This window comes from Oncorhynchus keta, chromosome 34 (assembly GCF_023373465.1).
Source record: "Oncorhynchus keta strain PuntledgeMale-10-30-2019 chromosome 34, Oket_V2, whole genome shotgun sequence".
NCBI classification, from domain to species: domain Eukaryota; kingdom Metazoa; phylum Chordata; class Actinopteri; order Salmoniformes; family Salmonidae; genus Oncorhynchus; species Oncorhynchus keta.
In genome coordinates this window covers 53,345,329-53,365,947 of record NC_068454.1, presented here as the reverse complement: position 1 = coordinate 53,365,947, position 20,619 = coordinate 53,345,329, and the positions used below count along the sequence as shown (strand labels likewise).

The following is a 20,619-nucleotide window of genomic DNA, read 5'->3' as shown; positions in this document are numbered from 1 at the left end:
GATGTTGCTTCAATATATCCACATCATTTTTCTCGTGATGCCATCTATTTTGTGAAGTGCAGCAGTCCCTGCTGCAGCAAAGCACCCCCACAACATGATGCTGCCACCCACGTGCTTCAAGGTTGGGATGGTGTTCTTCGGCTTGCAAGCATCCCCCCCTTTCCTCAAAACATAACGATGGTCATTATGGCCAAACAGTTTCATCAGACCAGAGGACATGATTGATTTTGTTGATAAATGTGTTTTGTTTTTGGTAGGTTTCTACACTACTTTCCTTCCATCTATAGCATATTTTAATAGTATGCAGTTTGTTTGGCTTTGAGGCCTCATGACTGAATAATGCTCTGTTAAATTAGACTGATTTTGCTGTGACCTGATAGGGGTGTCAGTGGGCTGATTGAATGCTCTGAGACTGGGTTGAGGTCTGTGATAATATAGTCTACAGTACTGCTGCCAAGCGATGAACTGTTGGTGTACCTATCGTAGGAGTCCCCCTCGAAGCCTACCATTGACCTAGCGAGAGACAGAACTACAGGAGTTGTGACCCGTTTTTGTTGGTGGTTTTGTAGTAGTTGTGTATAGGGGGTAGACAGGTGTGTGTGTGTGGGGGGGGGCTGCTGCTGCTGCTGCTATCTGATTCAGAAGGGTTGGATTAAATGAGGAAGATACATTTCGGTTGAATACATTCAGTTGTGCGACTGACTAGGTATCCCCTTTCCCAAATGGGGGAGGGAATGCTGTCACCTCCAGGTAGGTGTTTGTTCCCCTGTGTGCTGAGAGTGTCTGGTTCTTGTCCAGTTCTGGTGTTTAGGTCGCCACAGACTAGAACATTTCCCTGGGTCTGGAAATGGTTGATCTCCCCCTCTAGGATGAAGAATCTGTCGTCATTAAAGCATGGTGAGTCTATTGGGGGGATATAGGTAGCACACAGGTGGATTTAAAAGAAATTCCTCGGTTGACTTATTTCTAACCAGATGTAAAATGCTCCTGTTTTTGAATAATTTAATGGAGTGAGTTAGGTCTGATCTATAACAAATTAGCATACCCCCCTGATGCTTCCCTGTTTCACTCCTGGTAGTTTGGTGGATGGGACTACCAGCTCTCTGTAACCTACAGGGCAACCAGTGTGTCCATCTCCTCCATACCATGTTTCTCCATCTTCCATCTCGTCAGTCTCTCCCTCTCTCCCTGTGTTGTATTCTCTCGGCACAAAAACGGAAGGAAACTGGGAGATACTATCTACACTTGTTCAATAAGAAACACTAGTTTTGTTTTCTGATGCACAACGTTCTGCTACCTTGTGCTCTCATAAATATGACCTTGATGGGCGTGACAGCCAGACTTTCTGGGAGCACAGTCCTCCCGTAGAGGGACAGACAGCATTTCTGTCCGTTTCTGCTCCATCCTGCAGATGGGAAAGTCATAGTACCGTCGGTCACCCTCCAGGCCAACCAGAGAGGAGATACCGTACCTCAGGATTAATAAATCTATGGAAAAAGGGGAACATGCTATACGTTCCACGGAATACCATCTCCTTCCATCCCACATTCCCAGTCTGTGATATGGAACACCGATCCAACCCGGGGATGGAACATACCAGGCCAAGGCCAAGCTACACCCCCACCCACCTTTCACTTACTCAGTTGAATGAGACCTTAATCATCGTCCCTCCGTTTTAGAGCAGAATTTGAGGCTTGGTAGCAACTGTGAAGTCAGTCGTCGTCTTCATCTTATTATTCGTTTCAGCCCTACCTCATTGTGTGAGACTGGGAGCCTCATTTTGGAAATGAATGGACATGAGGGTAAGGTGACGAGTAGAATAGGAGGAGGTATGCAGCCTTGTCTCGCATCACAATTGATCATTAAACATGTAAACATTAAACATGTATCAAAATTACCACGCTGCATTTTGGTCCGCCTCTCCTTCACCGCAAGAAAACCGTAACAGAGACCCAGAAAATACTTATTCCTTCACCGTGGTGAAACACTAAAACAATAGTGAAATAGACTAAGAAAAAGGAACAGTATGTCGGAAATCAGCTCAAGGTAATTGAAGATTCCATATAATCTAACCACTTCTGTGAAAATTGGAAAACACTAAACAACATGAAGAGCCATCAATCCAAAATGGAGATGTATGGATAAACCACTTATCCAATCTGTGGCCCTATAACTAACAAGCAGCAAAAACATAAAAATGATCAATTACACAATTTTAGAATCAGCTATTAAAGACTACCAGAACCCACTCGATTGTCCAATTCCATTGAATGAACTACAGGACAAAATACAAACAAAACCTAAAAAGGCCTGTAGCCTTGATGGTATCCTAAATGAAATTATAAAATAAACAGACCACAGATTCCATCCTCAGCTCTGGCATCATCCCCAACATTTGGAAGCAAGGACCGATACCACATTCCACATAAATTGGGGGAGACAAATTCTCCCCCAATAACTACCGTGGGATATGCATCAACAGCAACCTTGGGAAAAATTAACAGCAGACTCCTACATTTCCTCAGGGAAAACAATATCCTGAGCAAATGTCAAATTGGCTTTTTAACAAATTACAGTACGACAGGCCACATATTCACACCACACACCCTAATTGACAAACAAATAAACCAATACAAAAGCAAAGTCTTCTCATGCTTTGTTGATTTCAAAAAAGCTTTTGACTCAATTTGGCATGAGGGTCTGCTATATAAATTGTGGGAAAGCGGTGTTGGGGGGAAAACCATATTATAAAATCATTGCACACAAACAAGACGTCCAATTAGCAAAAACACAAATTTCTATCCTCAGGGCTGTGGGGTGGAACAGGGATGCAGCTTGAGCCCCACCCTCTATCAACGAACTGGCGAGGGCACCATCTGGCCTCACCATACTAGAATCTGAAGTCAAAATCTACTGTTTGCAGGTGATCTGGTGCTTCTGTCCCCAACCAAGGAGGGCCTACAGCAGCGCCTATATCTTCTGCACAGAATACTAAACCTGGGCCTTGACAGTGAATCTCAGAAAGACAAAAATGATGTCCCAAAAAAAGGTCCAGTTGCCAGAACTACAAATTCCATCTAGCCACTGTTGCCTTAGAGCACACGGAACTATATCTACCTCGACCTAAACATCCGAATCACAAGTAACTTCAACAAAGCAAGAAGGGCCTTCTATGCCATCAAAACATACAATTCAACATCCCAATAAGGATCTGGCTAAATATACTTGAATCAGTTATAGAACCCATTGCCCTTTATGGAGATCTGGGGTCCACTCACCAACCGAGAATTCACAAAATAGGAACACCAAATTGAGAGTGCATGCAGAATTCTGACCAACTGAGAATTCACAAAATAGGAACACCAAATTGAGAGTGCATGCAGAATTCTGACCAACTGAGAATTCACAAAATAGGAACACCAAATTGAGAGTGCATGCAGAATTCTGACCAACTGAGAATTCACAAAATAGAAACGCCAAATTATGCAAGCAGAATTCTGCAAAAAACATCCTCTCTGTAAAACATAAAACCCCAAATAATGCATGCAGATTAGAATTAGGACAAAATCCACTATCAAAATCCAGAAAAGAGCAGTTCAATTCTATAACCACCTAAAAATGAAGTGACTCCCAAAGAGGGGAAACAAGATTTATTTTACTCAAACCACCTACTGTTGACCGCCTACCCTCTGGTTGTAAGGAAATTACTAGATGGCTTTGGTTTCGTCAGTGGCTGTTCTGGGTAAGGGGAAACTAAGGAACAGAAGACCGTGAGAGACCAAGAGAGAGGGAGGTCTGAGCTGGATATAGGCTGTGTGACAGAGGTAACCAAAGGCTACCCAAGAGGACAAGGTGGGTGAATTACAACTGACACGCACTGTGTGTGTTGTCTGTGAAATAAATTAGTGAGATTGGGGGAAGAGATGTGGAAACACTCAAGGCTCGAACTTCAAGATGAAACGATGATGGTCCCTGTACGGCAATAGAGAAAACACTCTCCCTCCTCCCCTCTGTGCTCATCCATAAGCATGAGTAGACTAGAGAAGACTTCCATGTCGCAAGTTATCAATGGCAGCAGTCTAAGGCTCTTCTCAGTGCTAGAAGAGTCACTACAGACCCTGGTTCAAATACAGGCTGTTTTTGTATTTATTTTTAACTACACCCCATCACAGACTCATTGGCTGATTACAATTCAGGCCCCACTACTAGGATATGTCCCAAGTCACATCCTGTTCCCTAAAAAGTAAACTACTATTTGTAGTGCACTACTTAGAGAATAGGGTGTCATCTGGGACACATCCTTAAAAAGACTGAAAACAGCGGGGGCAGATGGCACTATCGTGGCTCTGGCCAGCGGTAGGAGAGAGCAAGAGAGAGATTGGCTTAGTGCTTTGAGAGGCATTTTACTCCAGCTTCACAGATATGAAAAAGCTCAGGGATGACACGACTGTACATGCTCAAAGTTGGAACTCAAGTAAATTGATTAATTTGTAAAAGTTACGTAAAAAAAAGTTTCCCCATTAGATGGAATTTTCAGCTGTTACATGCTATGAACAAGGAGAATTTCAGGAGATATCCACATTCATATAGTTAAATTCAGAGGTGGTGAGCATCTCTGGAGTATGTCACGCTCATTAGCAGGAGGTAAACGTCTACCGAGGTAAACACTTACGTCACATCGGAGGTAAACATTTTTAGCAGGAGGTGACCTGCTGTCAGTGACCTAGCTGGACCATTCCGACCTGACATGGTGCCTTTTTTCTTTTCTGAGAGCCTTTCTGTGTAACGGCATCATCTCCGTCCTGACTAATGGAGCTTAATGGAATAATGACTAGGAACTCAGGTCTCTGGCGGACTCCTGATGTCATACTGTATCGACGTAAAACTATTAGGACCCATTAAATCACCACCCTTCCCTCTCTTTTTATGGCAGGGTTATCACAGGTAGGTGTTTAATTGTTGTTTATTTATGCAGAGCACAGATGTTAGAGTGGAGAGAGGCACTGTTTCCATCGAGATAAATGTAGCTCACTGAATCGGTCAGGGAGTTGGAGGGCGATTGCCTCCAATCTTGTAGCAACACTAGACAGACCATCATGAGCCTTGGACATTCACACTCTTCTGTTTCGCATAACACAAGATGGGCCTATTGTAATATTGCACAAATAATTATAAGACCCATTCCACAATAAAGAATAACAGAACCAGGAAACATAGTCATTGGACAGGTGAGTTGTTTTATTGCATGCCATTTTCTCACATCCAAAGTCTCAAACGAAGGGTTCTGCATGGAAAAAGACTGGGATTACATGGTCTGGGTCACCAAGCCAACACATCAGCTCCAGAACACAAAATAAAGTAAAACAACTCAAATACAACCAGCCAGAAAGTAGAAATTATTAGTGTGTGTGTGTGTGTGTGTACACATCAGAGGATCGTCAGGGTGAAAGCAAGGCACAAACCCGACAGCCTGCCCTATAACTCTGATAAAGGGAAACCAGCGAATACTCATACAATTAGCTCACATTAGAAAACGGCAGGCTGCATGACACAGTCACTCCCGACCACCTCCTTCCATGATTCAACTACCCTGCATCACACAATATATATCCAGAACACAACGCATTTCCCAACTCATAAAGTAGAACTAGGTAGCAACCAGATCAAGCTGGCCTCTGAACTCCAGGCCCTGGCTTTAGGCATAGTTCTTCTCAGAGGAACTTGTGCTATAGTACTTTTCCTAATTGGCACAGCTTATTCACCTAAAAAGTGCTGAAACAGACCAAATCCTGCTTTGTTAATGTAGTTCGGGACCCAATTTGTAGTTTGGACAGCTCCATTTCCTTACATACTTAGTCTTTGGCAACTACTTAACTGTGAACATATTTTAAAACAGCTGTAACTTTTTGGAAGAGTATCTCTACTCATGTTTTGATGGCAAGGTGCAACAAATATTTCTCTCACCCACTGTTCCTTGCTCAGGGACACACTCAAAAAAAAGGTAAACACGAAAAAAGAAGAGCCGTGACCAAACCTAAGGAACACTGGAGTCAAGCATAAAAAGACCTGCGTCAGACCCAGCCCACTGGCACAACTAGGCCTGAGGTATATCGTAACAATGACTGACAGGAGATCCATATGGTCATCGGGTGGATAAGGAGATGGGTATTTGACGTGCGACGTCTCAGTGTTTGTTCCAGAAGGGGATGGCGATGGGCCCCTGGACACACCTCTCCACCACAATCATCTCGTCGGGGTTGTTGCGGGTGCCGTAGTGATACAAAAGCTCTTGGATCGCTGCCTCCTCAATCTGCGAGGAGAGGGACGGGAGACACAAACACAGTTGGAGTGCTTTAAAGCCACAGCCAAGTCAAGGCAGCGGTCCTACATACATGAGTTCGACAGAGGTGATGGGGGGGGGGGGGATCTACACTAAGTCCTTCAGATTTCCTCTTAGACATTTATCAAGGTACTGAATCATTATGTTGAGTACGTGAGTTCGAACTGACAAGCTCACAGTGAAAGGAAAAGCACAGTGTGCAAAATAAACATCTGCTACAAATTTCTGCACACACACGTTACCTGAATGAGTGCCAGAAGTTTCTCTCGGCTGCGGATCAGTGCAGCCTCCTGCTGTTTCTCCTCCTCCACGATAGAAGCAAAGGTTACCATGGAGGCTGTAGGGGGGCTGCCTGCCACTCCCAGCACCCAGGGGCTGGTCAGTAAAGAAAATGACCGTCAGTTTGTGACAGGTTGAACATTCTACAAATATGGATATTACACTTTTCCCCAGCCCTGAAATCTCCCTCCCTCTGTGCTCATCCATAAGCACGAGGAGTAGATTAGAAACTGGATCCTACTTCCTGTTCTGAGTGATCACTTGTGACATAGAAGTCATCTCAAATGCCGATTAGGATCAGAAGCCATCACTACACCAGACTCACAGGCTGATTCATATTCAGGGCCCACTACCAGGTTACATCCCAAATAACACCATTTTCTCTACATAGTGAACTACTTTTGACCAGAGTCCTGTGGGCTATGGTCAAACATACAGTCGAAGTCAGAAGTTTACATCAACGAATTGTGTCAAGTGTTTCAACCACTAAACAAAATTCTTGTTAACAAACTACAGTTTTGGCAAGTCGGTTAGGACATCTACTATTTTCCAACAATTGTTTACAGACAGATTATTTCACTGTATCACAATTCCAGTGGGTCAATAGTTTACATACACAAGTTGACTGTGCCTTTAAAAAGCTTGTAAAATTCCAGAAAATGATGTCATGGCTTTAGGAAGCTTCTGATAAGCTAATTGCCATTATTTGAGTCAATTGGAGTTGTACCTGTGGATGTATTTCAAGGCCTACCTTCAAACCCAGTGCCTCTTTGCTTGACATCATGGGAAAATCAAAAGAAATCAGCCAAGACCTCAGAAATTGAATTGTAGACCTACATCAGTTTGGTTCATCCTTGGGAGCAATTTCCAAACGTCTGAAGGTACCACGTTCATCTGTACAAACAATAGTACGCAAGTGTAAACACCATAGGAGCACGCTGCAGTCATACCGCTGTTCTGTCTCCTAGAGATGAACGTACTTTGATGCCAAAAGTGCAAATTAATCCCAGAACAACAGCAAAAGGACCTTGAAGATGCTGGAGGAAACAGGTACAAAAGTATCTATATCCACAGTAAAATTGACATAACCTGAAAGGCCGTTCAGCAAGGAAGAAGCCACTGCTACAAAACCGCCATAAAAAAAAGCCAGACTACAGTTTGCAATTGCACATAGGGACAAATATCGCACTTATTGGAGAAATGTCCTCTGGTCTGATGAAACAAGAATATAACTGTTTTGCCATAATGACCATCGTTATGTTTGGAGGAAAAAGGGGGAGGCTTGCAAGCCGAAGAACACCAACCCAACCGTGAAGCATGGGGTGGCAGCATCATATTGTGGGTGGCTTTGCTGCAGGAGGGACTGGTGCACTTCATAAAATAGATGGCATCATGAGGGAGGAAAATTATGTGGATATATTGAGGCAACATCTCAAGACATCAGTCAGGAAGTTAAAGCTTGGTCGCAAATGGGTCTTCCAATGACCCCAAGCATACTTCCAAAGTTGAGGCAAAATGGCTTAAGGACAACAAAGAAGGTATTGGAGTGGACATCAAAGCCCTGACCTCAATCCTATAGAAAATGTGTGAAAAAAATGTGCGAGCAAGGAGGCCTACAAACCTGACTCAGTTACTCCAGCTGTCAGGAGGAAAATTCACCCAACGTGTTGTGGGAAGCTTGTGGAAGGCCACCCAAAACATTTGACCCAAGTTAAACAATTTAAAGGCAATGCTACCAAATACTAGTTGAGTGTATGTAAACTTCTGACCCACTGGGAATGTGATGAAAGAAAAGCTGAAATAAAATCACTACTATTATTCTGGCATTTCACATTCTTGAAATAAAGTGGTGATCCTAACTGACCTAAGACAGGGAATTTTAAATAAATCTATTTGGCAAAGGTGTATGTAAACTTCAACTGTGTGTGTGTGTGTATGTATATATATATATATATATTTTATACAATGACGCAAGTCAGAACAAATTCTTATTAACAATGACGGCCAAACCCGGACAATGCTGGGTCACCCTATCACGGCCGGATGTGATACAGCCTGTATTCGAACCAGGGACTGTAGCGACACCTCTTGCCCTGAGATGCTGCGCCACTCGGGAACCCAAATGTAGTGCACTACATACGGAATAGGGTTCCATTAGAGACTGCAGAGTGGGAGCGGACGTCACAGACCGGAAAGAGAGCGTTCCCAGTCTGTGGTCTTTAATCCATCTTGGCTCTGGGCAGTGAGAAAAGATCTACGTCTGGAAGACAGAGTCCCCGAATGACTCTGATAGAAGAGGAAGTAAGCAAAAGTCAAGAGCTTCTGCAAAAACAGAGTTTGACACCCTTGGGTCACACAAGTGCACACACTTCCTGTAATTCGTTGGCCTGATATGATTTGAGAGATGTCACAATTCAAAAAACATTGCTACCAAAGTTTAAGTGAAAACATCCACAATGCATTCCTAAAACACCTCCGCCCATATTATGTGTTCATTTAGATGTCAACATTACAGGACACAGCACGTGAACAATCTCTTCCAAACGTTATGTAAAAACACCCCAAAATCTATTACGCTGAAATCGTATCGTTTACTGTCGTTTCAAAATCAGGAGTACGCAGTATTCAGTTACCCTGGTCTCATTTTGTGCTGTCTTGCCAACTCCTGTGGTTATTTTTTTTTTATCTTCGCACAAACAAAGATCTGGGACCAGGCAAATATTCAGCTCTTTCGGCATCTAAAGCTCTACCAATCCAGCTGGTGTCTGAGGTGTAGTTCACTGTGCACGGGTGAAGTTGCCCCTAGATGCTGATCTTGGGTCAGTTTAGCATTTTCCCCACTAATAGTTAAGGTTAGGATTGGGGGTGGGGGGGCTGATCATATGATCTGTTCCAACCAGGGAGTAGTTCACTAGACATGTCAGTCTTGATGAATGGGAAGTGAAAAGGTCATTGTGACCATCAGCCTGGTGGCCCCACAGCCCGAGCAATGAGTTACATCCTGCTTCAAGCAGCGGCTTCCCGTTCAGTACATTGACCCTTCACTAAGCCCCGCCCCACTTGGTTACAGTTGGAACCTCAGACAACATTAACCCAGGAAGCCAAATTCCCCTTCCAACCACTGACGAAATCCCCTGATCTTAAAACACAATGAAATTAAAAAAAACAGACGACCCCTAACTAATCAGGAAACTCTTGGGTATGTTGTAGTGGACTGTCATTACAATTGCTTATAATAATAATAATAATAATAATAAATGCCATTTAGCAGATGCTTTTATCCAAAGCGACTTAGTCATGTGTGCATACATTCTACGTATGGGTGGTCCCGGGAATCAAACCCACTACCCTGGCGTTAGAAGCGCCATGCTCTACCAACTGAGCTACAGAAGGACCACAGAATACAATCAAGTTAAAATACAATGTCCACTAGTTAGCAAGAAACACTATGGAAGCGTCCCAAATGGCAACCCTTTGTAGTGCACTACTTTTGACCAGAGCCCATAGGGGCATATTGTTTTAGGGTTAAGTGAGATGGATTGTGTGTGTATATCTTTTTAGGTATCAACAGTATTCATTACCTGGGTCAAGGGAGGGACTACCTGAACTTGTCCAATAAGAAACGCTTGTTTTCGTTTTCCAAAACATTTCCACGAATGAAATGCTTCACAGGAACATAGGGTTGGGTGGTACACCGTATTTGACCTTATACCGGTATTGAATTTTACATTAAATTCTTTAACGTTATTTGAAAGTTGGGTTTTTAGAAAATGTGATAGGCTGTGTGTTATACATTTTTATAGTTTACTTCGCTGCTCGAGTCAGTCTCCGGTCTCTCTCCATGCTGATACCCACACAGACCGAGCAACACCCGTCACTCAAGGAGCTCATGTGTTATTCCTCAACCACGAGACACTTGCGTTCAGTCTGCATGCAGCACATGCAACAATGTTGACAAGGATGTGGTTTTCACTTCGAATCTTAATATAAATTCCCCTAGCGTTCTAGTACTACAATATCAGTTTATGTTTCTTACATCTGCAAACAGCTAGTTTGTATTTTCTTTGCAAGTTGGGTCTAAATCTTGTTAGCCGCTAATCACTAGCTAGTTAATAAAATGTAGCTAATGGTTTGCTGACTACATACATAGCAAAAGAATAAACGTCCTCACTGTCAACTACGTTTATTTTTCAGCAAACTTATCATGTGTAAATATTTGTATGAACATAACAAGATTCAACAACTGAGAAACTGAACAAGTTCCACAGACATGTGACTAACAGAGGGGAGGGGGTCAAAAATCAAAAGTAACAGTCAGTATCTGGTGTGGCCACCAGCTGCATTAAGTACTGCAGAGCACCTCCTCCTCATGGACTGCACCAGATTTGCCAGTTCTTGCTGTGAGAGGTTCCCCCCACTGTTCAACCAAGGCACCTGCAAGTTCCTGGACATTTCTGGGGGGGAATGGCCCTAACCCTCCGATCCAACAGGTCCCTAACGTGCTAACGTCCCTGCACACAGAATGAGCAGTATGGCTTGTGGCATTGTCATGCCGGAAGGTCATGTCACGATGAGCCTGCAGGAAGGGTACCACATGAGGGAGGAGGATGTCTTCCCTGTAACGCACAACGTTGAGATTGCCTGCAATGACAAGCTCAGTCCAATGAAGCTGTGACACACCGCCCCAGACCATGACGGACCCTTCACCTCGATCCCGCTCCAGAGTACAGGCCGAGGTGTAACGCTCATGCCTTCGACGATAAATGCAAATCCGACCATCACCCCTGGTGAGACAAAACTGAGACTCGTCAGTGAAGAGCACTTTTTGCCAGTCCTGTCTGGTCCAGTGATGGTGGGTTTTTTGCCCATAGGCGACTTTCTTGCCGGTGATGTCTGGTGAGGACCTACCTTACAACAGACCTACAAGCCCTCAGTTCAGGCTCTCTCAGCCTACCGTAATATGATATTTTGGCCATATCGCCCAGCAGTACGGGAAACTGTTAAAATTGTGTTTGTAGTATGGCTAGCCACTGAATGGCTCTGTGCATGCAGTCAAAGGTACTAACCACTTTGGGGGATAATATGTAGTGATGCACCGATATTAAATTTTTGGCTGATATTTTCCTTGCCAAAATACCCAATAATTAACATTTTAGCTGTGTTTTAAGCACTCTAATACAGTTAAATAGTTAACACTGACAGTGATTTAAGGCACTGCATCTTAGTGCATGAGGCATCACTACAGTCCCTGGTTCGAATCCAGGCTGTATCATATCCGGCCGAGATTGGGAGTCCCATAGGGCGGCGCACAATTGGCCCAGCGTCGTCCGGGTTTGCCAATCACTGTAAATAATAATTTGTTCTTAACCGACATGCCTAGTTAAATAACGGTTACACACATCACTGATCAAAAAGTTATTTGGTTGGCATTTGTGTGCCCCCATTACCAATAAAACAATCAAAAACCCATTTAATTCACTTACTTGCTTGTTCAGTCGTTCAGTCGTTTCATTCTCAACCAGGATTTCTATGGAACGTCGTTTGGGTCTTTGGGTGTCAAGAGATATACTACTTAACGTGTCAAATAAGCTTATTGACCAATCAGGACCTGAATATGACTGCACATCACAATAATTTAACAGATTCATACATTTTTTAAGTAGTTATTACACATTGATTACACTGTCACTATTATTTCATCGATACGTATGCTATAATGCTGGTAAAGTCGTCACGCTCACCTACAGTGCTGGTCATAATTTTTTTTTAAAAGCTATATTTTTGTTGAAGAACAATCTGTTTCAGTGGCTATATTTAGCTAGCAAACTATATAGCTAGGTGTCATCTAAAATACCCCTAATTTATAAGACCGTTCTTATTTGATTAATGGTGGTCGGATCCATCTATGTGAAGCTAGCCACAATAAGGATGTGAAGCTAGCCACAATAGTGGACTTTGCAATTTCCATTTGCAGTACTGTCAAATATACTTTTATTTTGAAGGCAAACTGAAAATTCCACTATTGTGCCTAATCCTTATTGTGGCTAGCTTCACAACACATAACCCGGTGCGGCCAAGCCTCTCTAGCCAGATGAAGCTACCTGGCGGCTGAAAACGTTACCACTGTTGCCCAAAGCTAAGATGCTGACTAGCTATTTATTTTCATGAACTGAAGTTCAATTTCAATAGGTGAACAACAAGTGGCTACCTAGCTAATACTTACAAGGATTCCTAAATCATTGTAAAGAATAATGAAAGTGACTTCAGGTTCTACTGTTCCTTGTTTTCAGGCTGGTTGTATTGGTGCTAGCTAGGTACCAAGCTAAAGTTAGATACCCCAGAAGTTGCGGTCGAACAAATTATGCTTTATTACCAACGCGGTATTTTAAGCGCAACATTCTTGGGAAGCGTTTGCAGACTTTTTTTGTACATCTGACAGTGCTACTGTATCTTTTTAAACACGCAAAGACCCAAATGGCATTCCATAGTATTATGTCGTGACGCTATTACTGTGTAACTCCGGTATGGCAACATCTGAAAAATAGCGCACTTGGTAGTGTGTACCGGCGCTCGACCAGTCGGCGAAAGCCAACATCACCCACGACAGAACGGTTGATTGTCAAGGGCAATGAATTTCATTATCTTGGCTTTATTTGGATTTCACATTTTATTTTACCTTTATTTTACTAGACAAGTCAGTTAAGAACAAATTCTTATTTTCAATGACGTCCTAGGAACAGTGGGTTAACTGCCTGTTCAGGGGCAGAACGACAGATTTGTACCTTGTCAGCTCGGGGATTCGAACTTGCAACCTTCCAGTTACTAGTCCAACACTAACCACTAGGCTACCCTGCCGCCCCAGAAAATTTGTTACTTTTTCAAATGACTTCTCGACTGCTCAATCCACACAGCAGACATTGTGGGCTAGTTTAGGAATGCTGTGTTGCACGTGTAGCACAACATTTTACGTGGCGTCATTACATCATGTAGGTATGCACGTCAGCTTTCACATCAGTTTTGCACATTGGGACGTTAAACTAGACATCAGCCGATACCAATGTTGGCATTTTTAGCTAATATCGTCCGATTCCAATATGTTCACCGATACATCGTGCATCCCTACTAATAAGTGCTCTCAAATATTTTGCCGATGTCGACAGCAGAAATGATATTCCCAATATAGCCAATTTAGCAAGCTAACTATGAGAAAGTTAAGTAGTTAGCAAGCTAGGCAGCGTTAGCAAAGTTTGGTGCTCAATGAGAGAGCCCGTAGCTAACCAGTTGAGCTAATGTAACCGATGTGAAATGGCTAGCTAGTGGTGGTGCGCGCTAATAGTGTTTCGATCGGTGACATCACGCGCTCTGAGACCTTGAAGTAGTGGTTCCCCTTGCTCTGCAAGGGCCGCGGCTATTGTGGAGTGATGGGTAACGATGCTTCGAGGGTGACTGTTGATGTGTGCAGAGGGTCCCTGGTTCGAGCGAGGGGACGGACTAAAATTACACTGTTACATTGATGTTGTTGACCCGGATCACTGGTTGCTGCGGAAAACGAGGAGGTCAAAAGGGGGGTGAGTGTAACCGATGTGAAATGGCTAGCTAGTTAGCGGTGGTGCGCGCTAATAGCGTTTCGGTGGTTCCCTTTGCTCTGCAAGGGCCGTGGCTTTTGTGGAGCGATGGGTAACGATGCTTTGAGGGTGACTGTTGATGTGTGCAGAGGGTCCCTGGTTCGAGCCCAGGTTTGGGCGAGGAGAGGGACGGAAGCTATACTGTTACACTAACAAAGTATAATTTCGTATTAGCAAAATATTCCAAGAGCCTCTGCATTTCAGGAAACACAGTGGCAAGTACCCCTGGTATATTGTTATTTAGCCATTCAAAACATATATTTTTTTATATAAATCTCAGTTTTTCCCCCACTGGCTTTCATGTGTTCATGAGCTTGTCTGAGGTGTCAGACTCAACGACAGTTCCTATCCATTGGAGTGCTGCGATTGGTTGCCCAAAATTCAGAGGAGTGCTTAGCGAAGGGAGTTCGGGCGATATTTTCCTCTCGCTAAAACAATGACCGGTTCAGCGGTTTTTTTTGTGCCATCTGTGCATCTGCATAGATCACTTTGCACCCATGTTGGCAGGAGTTTCACGAGAGTGTATGTAGAGAAGGCTATGCTTATTGTTGTTGCAATCTCATCAGAGCTTTTAGACATCAATAAAGGTGATACATTGCACGCCCAGTGTGCAGGAGCTTCTTACCTTCCAATGACATTTGAACATTTCCGATGCACCTGCTCAAGCAAACCAGACTCAGGACTGGTTTCCCGGACTAGCCGGGAAGCTTAACATAATCCTCCAAATCCTTATTCTTTCGTCTGCTTCCCTTTGGAATAACTGGGAATAACCAGAGAAACTCTGCCAGTCACTTGCCACTTTCTTAATGACTATGTTTATTCTAAAGAGATAACTCACACAGACTGAACTAAATCCTGTATGGTTAAACCATCAGCTATAACATAGGCCTAATTATGGCACAATAACCATAGATACAAGCTTCTCTATCTTCTTACTACAACGAAGTTGTGCATCACCAAGGTAACCAACTGACATTGATGCTAGTAGAGCTGTTAGTGCGTGTCAGATTCCTGTCTTTAATAGAAACAGGAATCTGCGTGAGCATGGCGACACACTAGAGACATCTAGTGGACAACACTGGTACTTTAGGGTAGAGTGATAGTTCATTGATTCATCGGCCATAAGGGCATTCATCCCTTGGCCATACATGCTAGTGTACTCCTCTATTGTGTGCGTGTGTGTGTGTGAGATATATACACACACACACTTCTGTATGTGCGTTGGTGACAACTAACATAAAATATGACCGACTGCGTATCTGTGCGTGTCTGTGTGCACACAGTCTTACCCAGCAGGTCTCTCTGGCTCGCTGGGGAGCTTAGCAGTACATTTGAAGTTGACCCTCCTGGCAGCAGAGACCGGAGGCCCCTGAGCAACTGGCTTTCCCGGGGACCCTGGCCTCCCGTTCCTGACCAGGCTCTCCTCCTCCACCAGCAGGTCCCGGAAAGCTCGAGACGAAGGGGGTGTCTGGACCGGAGTGGCCCTGAGGAGAGAAGGGAGGTGGAACCATATTCAACAACATTTGATGAATCAAAAGTACTACTTCAGCGCATTAAAAAGCACTACTTTCACTAACAGCTGAGGGAATACGCAGATTCTGTATTTGTACATGAAACATTCAACACAAATGAGACCGGGAGAGGACCTACTCTATTACATAGGGATTGTCTCACCAACCTTCTGTGCTGGCTCTGATATCAGGAGCATTCCTTATGGAGGGGGGCTTACCATGCTTTCACATTCTTTGAGGGAGTAATGACTGGTGGCGATTTGGATAGGGCACACTCCGCACTGCCCTCCTTGGTTGCCATGGCGATCATCTTCCTCTGCTTCTGGGAAAGCTTGGCTGGGAGAGGGGACTGCTTGCTACTGCTGCCAACACTGACAGGACTTTTGGGAGTGGCTCTGAGACTTTGAGTCTTTGAGCTGGCTTCCATATCCATGATGGCCCTGATATCCAAGACAGGACATGACAGAGCAGGACTGGAAAGAGAAGACACAAGGTCACATACAGTTCCACGCCTGAACCCTGACCTGGTCCACAGTGACCTGGCTCACCTGGCTGTGACCTTGGGGATGTGCTCTGGAACAGAACTCTTTGGGGGTTCGGCGGGGAGGCCGTTCCGCATGGTGGCGGTGGTGGGGGTGCTGGGGGGCGTCTTCAACCTGGGACCTCCTTCAGCCCTCCCCTCCTCGGGCCTGTCGTGGAGCACGGGACTCTGGAGGTTTCGGGGGCTGCGCACATCCTTGTAGCTGCCCTCAGAGTCAGATGTCATCAGCTCCTGCAGAGACTCCACGGAGTTGGTCTTTCCTGACTTGACCAGGCTGGGAGAGAGTACTGAGAAGAGACGGTGTATCATAATCCATATCAGCCCAACTCCAACTAAAGGAAATAATTATTGTGTGCCGTGATAAAGAGTGTGTGTTCTACCTGCAGCAGGTGGGCTCTGGATGATGTCAGAAAGGGTGTAACCCCCTGAGCTGTCGGAGCGTCGCCTAGGTTTTCTTTTGGCCTTCAACTTAGCTTTCTTCAACAGAGTCTCCCTGAGAGGAGGAAGAGAAACAAATTTCGGCCACGGTTCAAGTGTTAGGGAGGTTACTGGCTGGATGCATTTCAATCCAAAACATTGCAACCTACTTTCAGCACCAATTCAGTCCCATCTCATTCATGCCAGGGAGTGAACAAGCAACTTCTGGAATGAGATGCAGCCAGTGTTGTATAGTAGTTTGATAGATGGTATAGTACCTGCAGGAGTAGTCTAGTTCAGCGTCAGCTTTAGCGCTGAATGAAGAGTCCATGTCCTCGTACACAGTGAGGTCCGGGGCGTCTGGGTAAGGCGTGATCAGTCGCTTCTGCATGGCCGGAATCTGACAGGATGGTAACAGGTCAGTTAATAAGAACCAACAGTCATGTTCAGTAAGAATCACATGGAAGAAAATGAGTGAAACAGGGAGGGACTATCTGAGAAACCCTCCAATAACAAACCCTATTTTCATTTTCTGTTGAGTTCCCCTACTGAACATATGCCAGGTATCGCACTATACAGATGATGCAGGTACGGTCACGGCACAAAGGGGAAATGACTCACCATCCTCCTGTAAGAGGCAGAGAGCTCCACCAGCACGTCATCACTCAGGATATCCAGCGCTCTGAAGAGAGAGATAAGGATATAGAAAACAGAGAGAGAGAGAGAGAGAGAGAGAGAGAGACTCTCAAAGAAGAATCCATAGTTTTGCCTCATCTGGGAAAATTAGAAAACTCTTGTTGTTTGTTTAGTGTCATCTATCCAAAATGGAGATGTATGGGTAAACCACTTCTCCAATCTTTTTGGCCCTACAAAGAACCAGCAAAAACATATACATGATCAAATACAAATCTTATAATCAACTATTAAAAGGCTACCAGAACCCACTGGATTCCCCAATTACATTGAATGAACTTACAGGACAAAATAAACCCTCCACCCCCCAAAAAAAGTGTGTGGTGTAGATGGTATCCTCAATGAAATGATAAAACATAAAGACCACAAATCCCAATTGGCTATACTTAATCTCTAACATCCTTAGCTATGGCATCTTCCCTAATATTTGGAAGCAAGGGCCAATCCACAAAAGTAGTGACACATTTGACCCCAGTAACTACCATGGAACCTTGGGAAAATCCTATTCATTATCATTAACAGCAGACAAGTACATTTCCTCAAATGTCACACTTTGGTGTGAAAAGTGCAAGCAAAGGACCTTCTGAAGATACGAGGACACCGGTACAAAAGTATCTTTATCCAGAGTAAAACGAGTCCTATATCGTCATAACCTGAAAGGCCTAAACATACCTCAGCCTAAACATCAGCGCCACAGTTAACTTCCACAAATCTGAGAAGGAACATAAAATTAAACATACCAATTAGGATCTGGCTAAGAATATTTGAATCACTTATTCAAAAATAACCTCTGTGTACAATGTAAAACACCAAATAATGCACGCAGAGCAGAATTAAGCAGATACCCACTAATAGTCAAAATCCAGAAAAGAGAAGTTAAATTCTACAACCACCTAAAAGGAAGCGATTCCAGAACCTTCCAAAACAAGGCCATCACCTACAAAGAGAGGAACCTGGAGAAGAGTCCCCTAAGCAAGCTGGACAACAATTAGACCCAAACAATTGAGACAAAAAAAAGACACTTGACCGAGAGCAAACTAGAATGCTATTTGGCCCTAAATAGAGTACACAGTGGCAGATTACCTGACCACTGTGACTGACCCAAACTTAAGGAATGCTTTGATTCTGTACAGAGTCGGTGAGCATAGCTATTGAGGAAGGACACCATAGGCATACCTGGCTCTCAAGAGAAGACGGGCTCTGTGCACACTGCCCACAAAACGACTCGTAAACTGAGCTGCACTTCCTAACACAGATCCACAAAGAATTTGTCTATTTAAGGTCCCACAGTTGACAGTGCATGTCAGAGCAAAAACCAAGCCATGAGGTCAAAGGAATTGTCAGTAGAGCTGAAGACAAGATTGTATTGAAGAACAGATATGGGGAAGGATACAAAAATATTCATGCAGCATTGAAGGTCCCCAAGAACACAGTGGCCTCCATCATTCTTAAACGGAAGAAGTTTGGAACCACCAAGACTCTTCCTAGAGCTGGCCGCCTAGCCAAACTGAGCCATCAGGGGAGAAAAGCCTTGGTCAGACAGGTGACCAAGAACCCAATGGTCACTCTGACAGAGCCCCAGAGTTCCTCTGTGGAGATCGAAGAACCTTCCAGATGGGCAACTATCTCTGCAGCACTCCACCAATCAGACCTTTATGGTAGAGTGGCCACCCCACAATAAGAAGGCACAAGACAGCCTGCTTGGAGCCAAAAGGAACCAAAAGGACTCTGGCCAGGAGAAACAAGATCCTCTGGTCTGATGAAACCTAAATTGAACTCTTTGGCCTGAATACCAAGTGTCACATCTGGAGGAAACCTGGCACCATCCATATGGTGAAGCATGGTGGTGGCAGCATCATGCTGTGGGGATGTTTTTCAGCGGCAGGGACTGGGGGACTAGTTAGGATAAAGGGAAAGATGAACGGAGTAAAGTAGAGAGAGATCCTTGATGAAGTCCTGAGCGCTCTGGAGCATGTTCTCAGACAACGCAGGAGTGGCTTCAGGACAAGTCTCAATGTCCTCGAGTAGCCCAACCAGAGCCTGGACTTGAACATCTCTGGAGAGAACTGAAGTGATTGAGACTAGTCAAGGGTCATATCACCTCCACTTTACCAGTGAACCACCGCAATTTGTATACCGCCCCAATAGGTCCACAGACTATGCAATCACCATCACACTGCCCTTTCCCATCTGGACAATGGGAAAACCTATTTAAGAATGCTGTTCATTGACTACAGCTCAGCATTCAACACCATAGTACCCTCGAAACTCATCATTATGCTTGAGGTTCTGGGTTTCAACCCCACCCTGTGTGATAGTGTCCTGGACTTCCTGACGGGCTGACCCCAGGTGGTGAAGGTAGGAAACAACATATCCACTTCGCTGATCCTCTACACTGGGGCCCCACAACAGTGCGTCCTCATCCCCCTCCTGTGCTCCCTGTTCACCCACGACCGCGTGGCCACACATGCCTCCAACTCAATCATCAAGTTTGAAGACGACAACAGTAGTGGGCTTGATTTCCATCAAAGACGAGACAGCCTACAGGGAGGTGAGGGCACTCAGTGTGGTGTTAGGAAAACAACCTCTCACTCAACGTCAACAAAACAAAGGAGATGATCGTGGACTTCAGGAAACATCAGAGGGAGCACCCCCCTATCCACATCGAAGGGACAGCAGGGGAGAAGGTGGAAAGTTTTTTTTAAAGTTCCTCAGCATACACATCACAGACAAACTGAAATGGTCCACCCACACAGACAGTGTGGTGAAGGGGCAACATCGCCTCAACCTCAGGAGGCTGAAGAAATTTGGCTAGGCACATAAAACCCTGACTAACTTTTACAGATGCACAATTGAGAGCATCCTGTCGGGCTGTATCACCACCTGGTACGGCAACTGCACCACCCTCAATCGCAGGGCTCTCCAGAGGGTGGTGCAGTTTACACAACACATCACCGGGGGCAAACTACCTGCCCTCCGGGACACCTACAGCACCAGATGTCACAGGAAGGTCAAAAAGACCATCAAGAACAACCACTGTTCACCAAGCTACCATCCAGAAGGCGAGGTCAGTACAGGCACATCAAAGCTTCTGTTTCAAGGCCATCAGATTGTTGAACAGCCATCACTAACAGAGGTTGCTGCCTTCATGGTCTTGAAATCATTGGCCACTAAGAAATGGATCACTAGTCACTTTCTTAATAATGATGTTTA

General features: G+C 44.5%; 1 protein-coding gene across 1 annotated transcript in view; it reads right to left on the bottom strand.

Moving 5' to 3' along the window:
- Positions 1–5,217: 5,217 nt before the first annotated feature.
- The window catches only part of LOC118367282 (inhibitor of Bruton tyrosine kinase-like), a 32,532-nt gene continuing 17,130 nt past the window's right edge, over positions 5,218–20,619 (bottom strand). Inside the window, exons 19-26 of the mRNA XM_035750585.2 lie at positions 17,335–17,395; positions 16,992–17,113; positions 16,677–16,789; positions 16,304–16,583; positions 15,974–16,228; positions 15,534–15,728; positions 6,583–6,715; positions 5,218–6,310 (exon numbers count right to left, since the gene is read on the bottom strand). Of these exons, the coding sequence (XP_035606478.1) occupies positions 6,185–6,310; positions 6,583–6,715; positions 15,534–15,728; positions 15,974–16,228; positions 16,304–16,583; positions 16,677–16,789; positions 16,992–17,113; positions 17,335–17,395 (1,285 nt within the window). The 3' untranslated portion in view covers positions 5,218–6,184. The remainder of the gene's footprint in view (positions 6,311–6,582; positions 6,716–15,533; positions 15,729–15,973; positions 16,229–16,303; positions 16,584–16,676; positions 16,790–16,991; positions 17,114–17,334; positions 17,396–20,619) is intronic.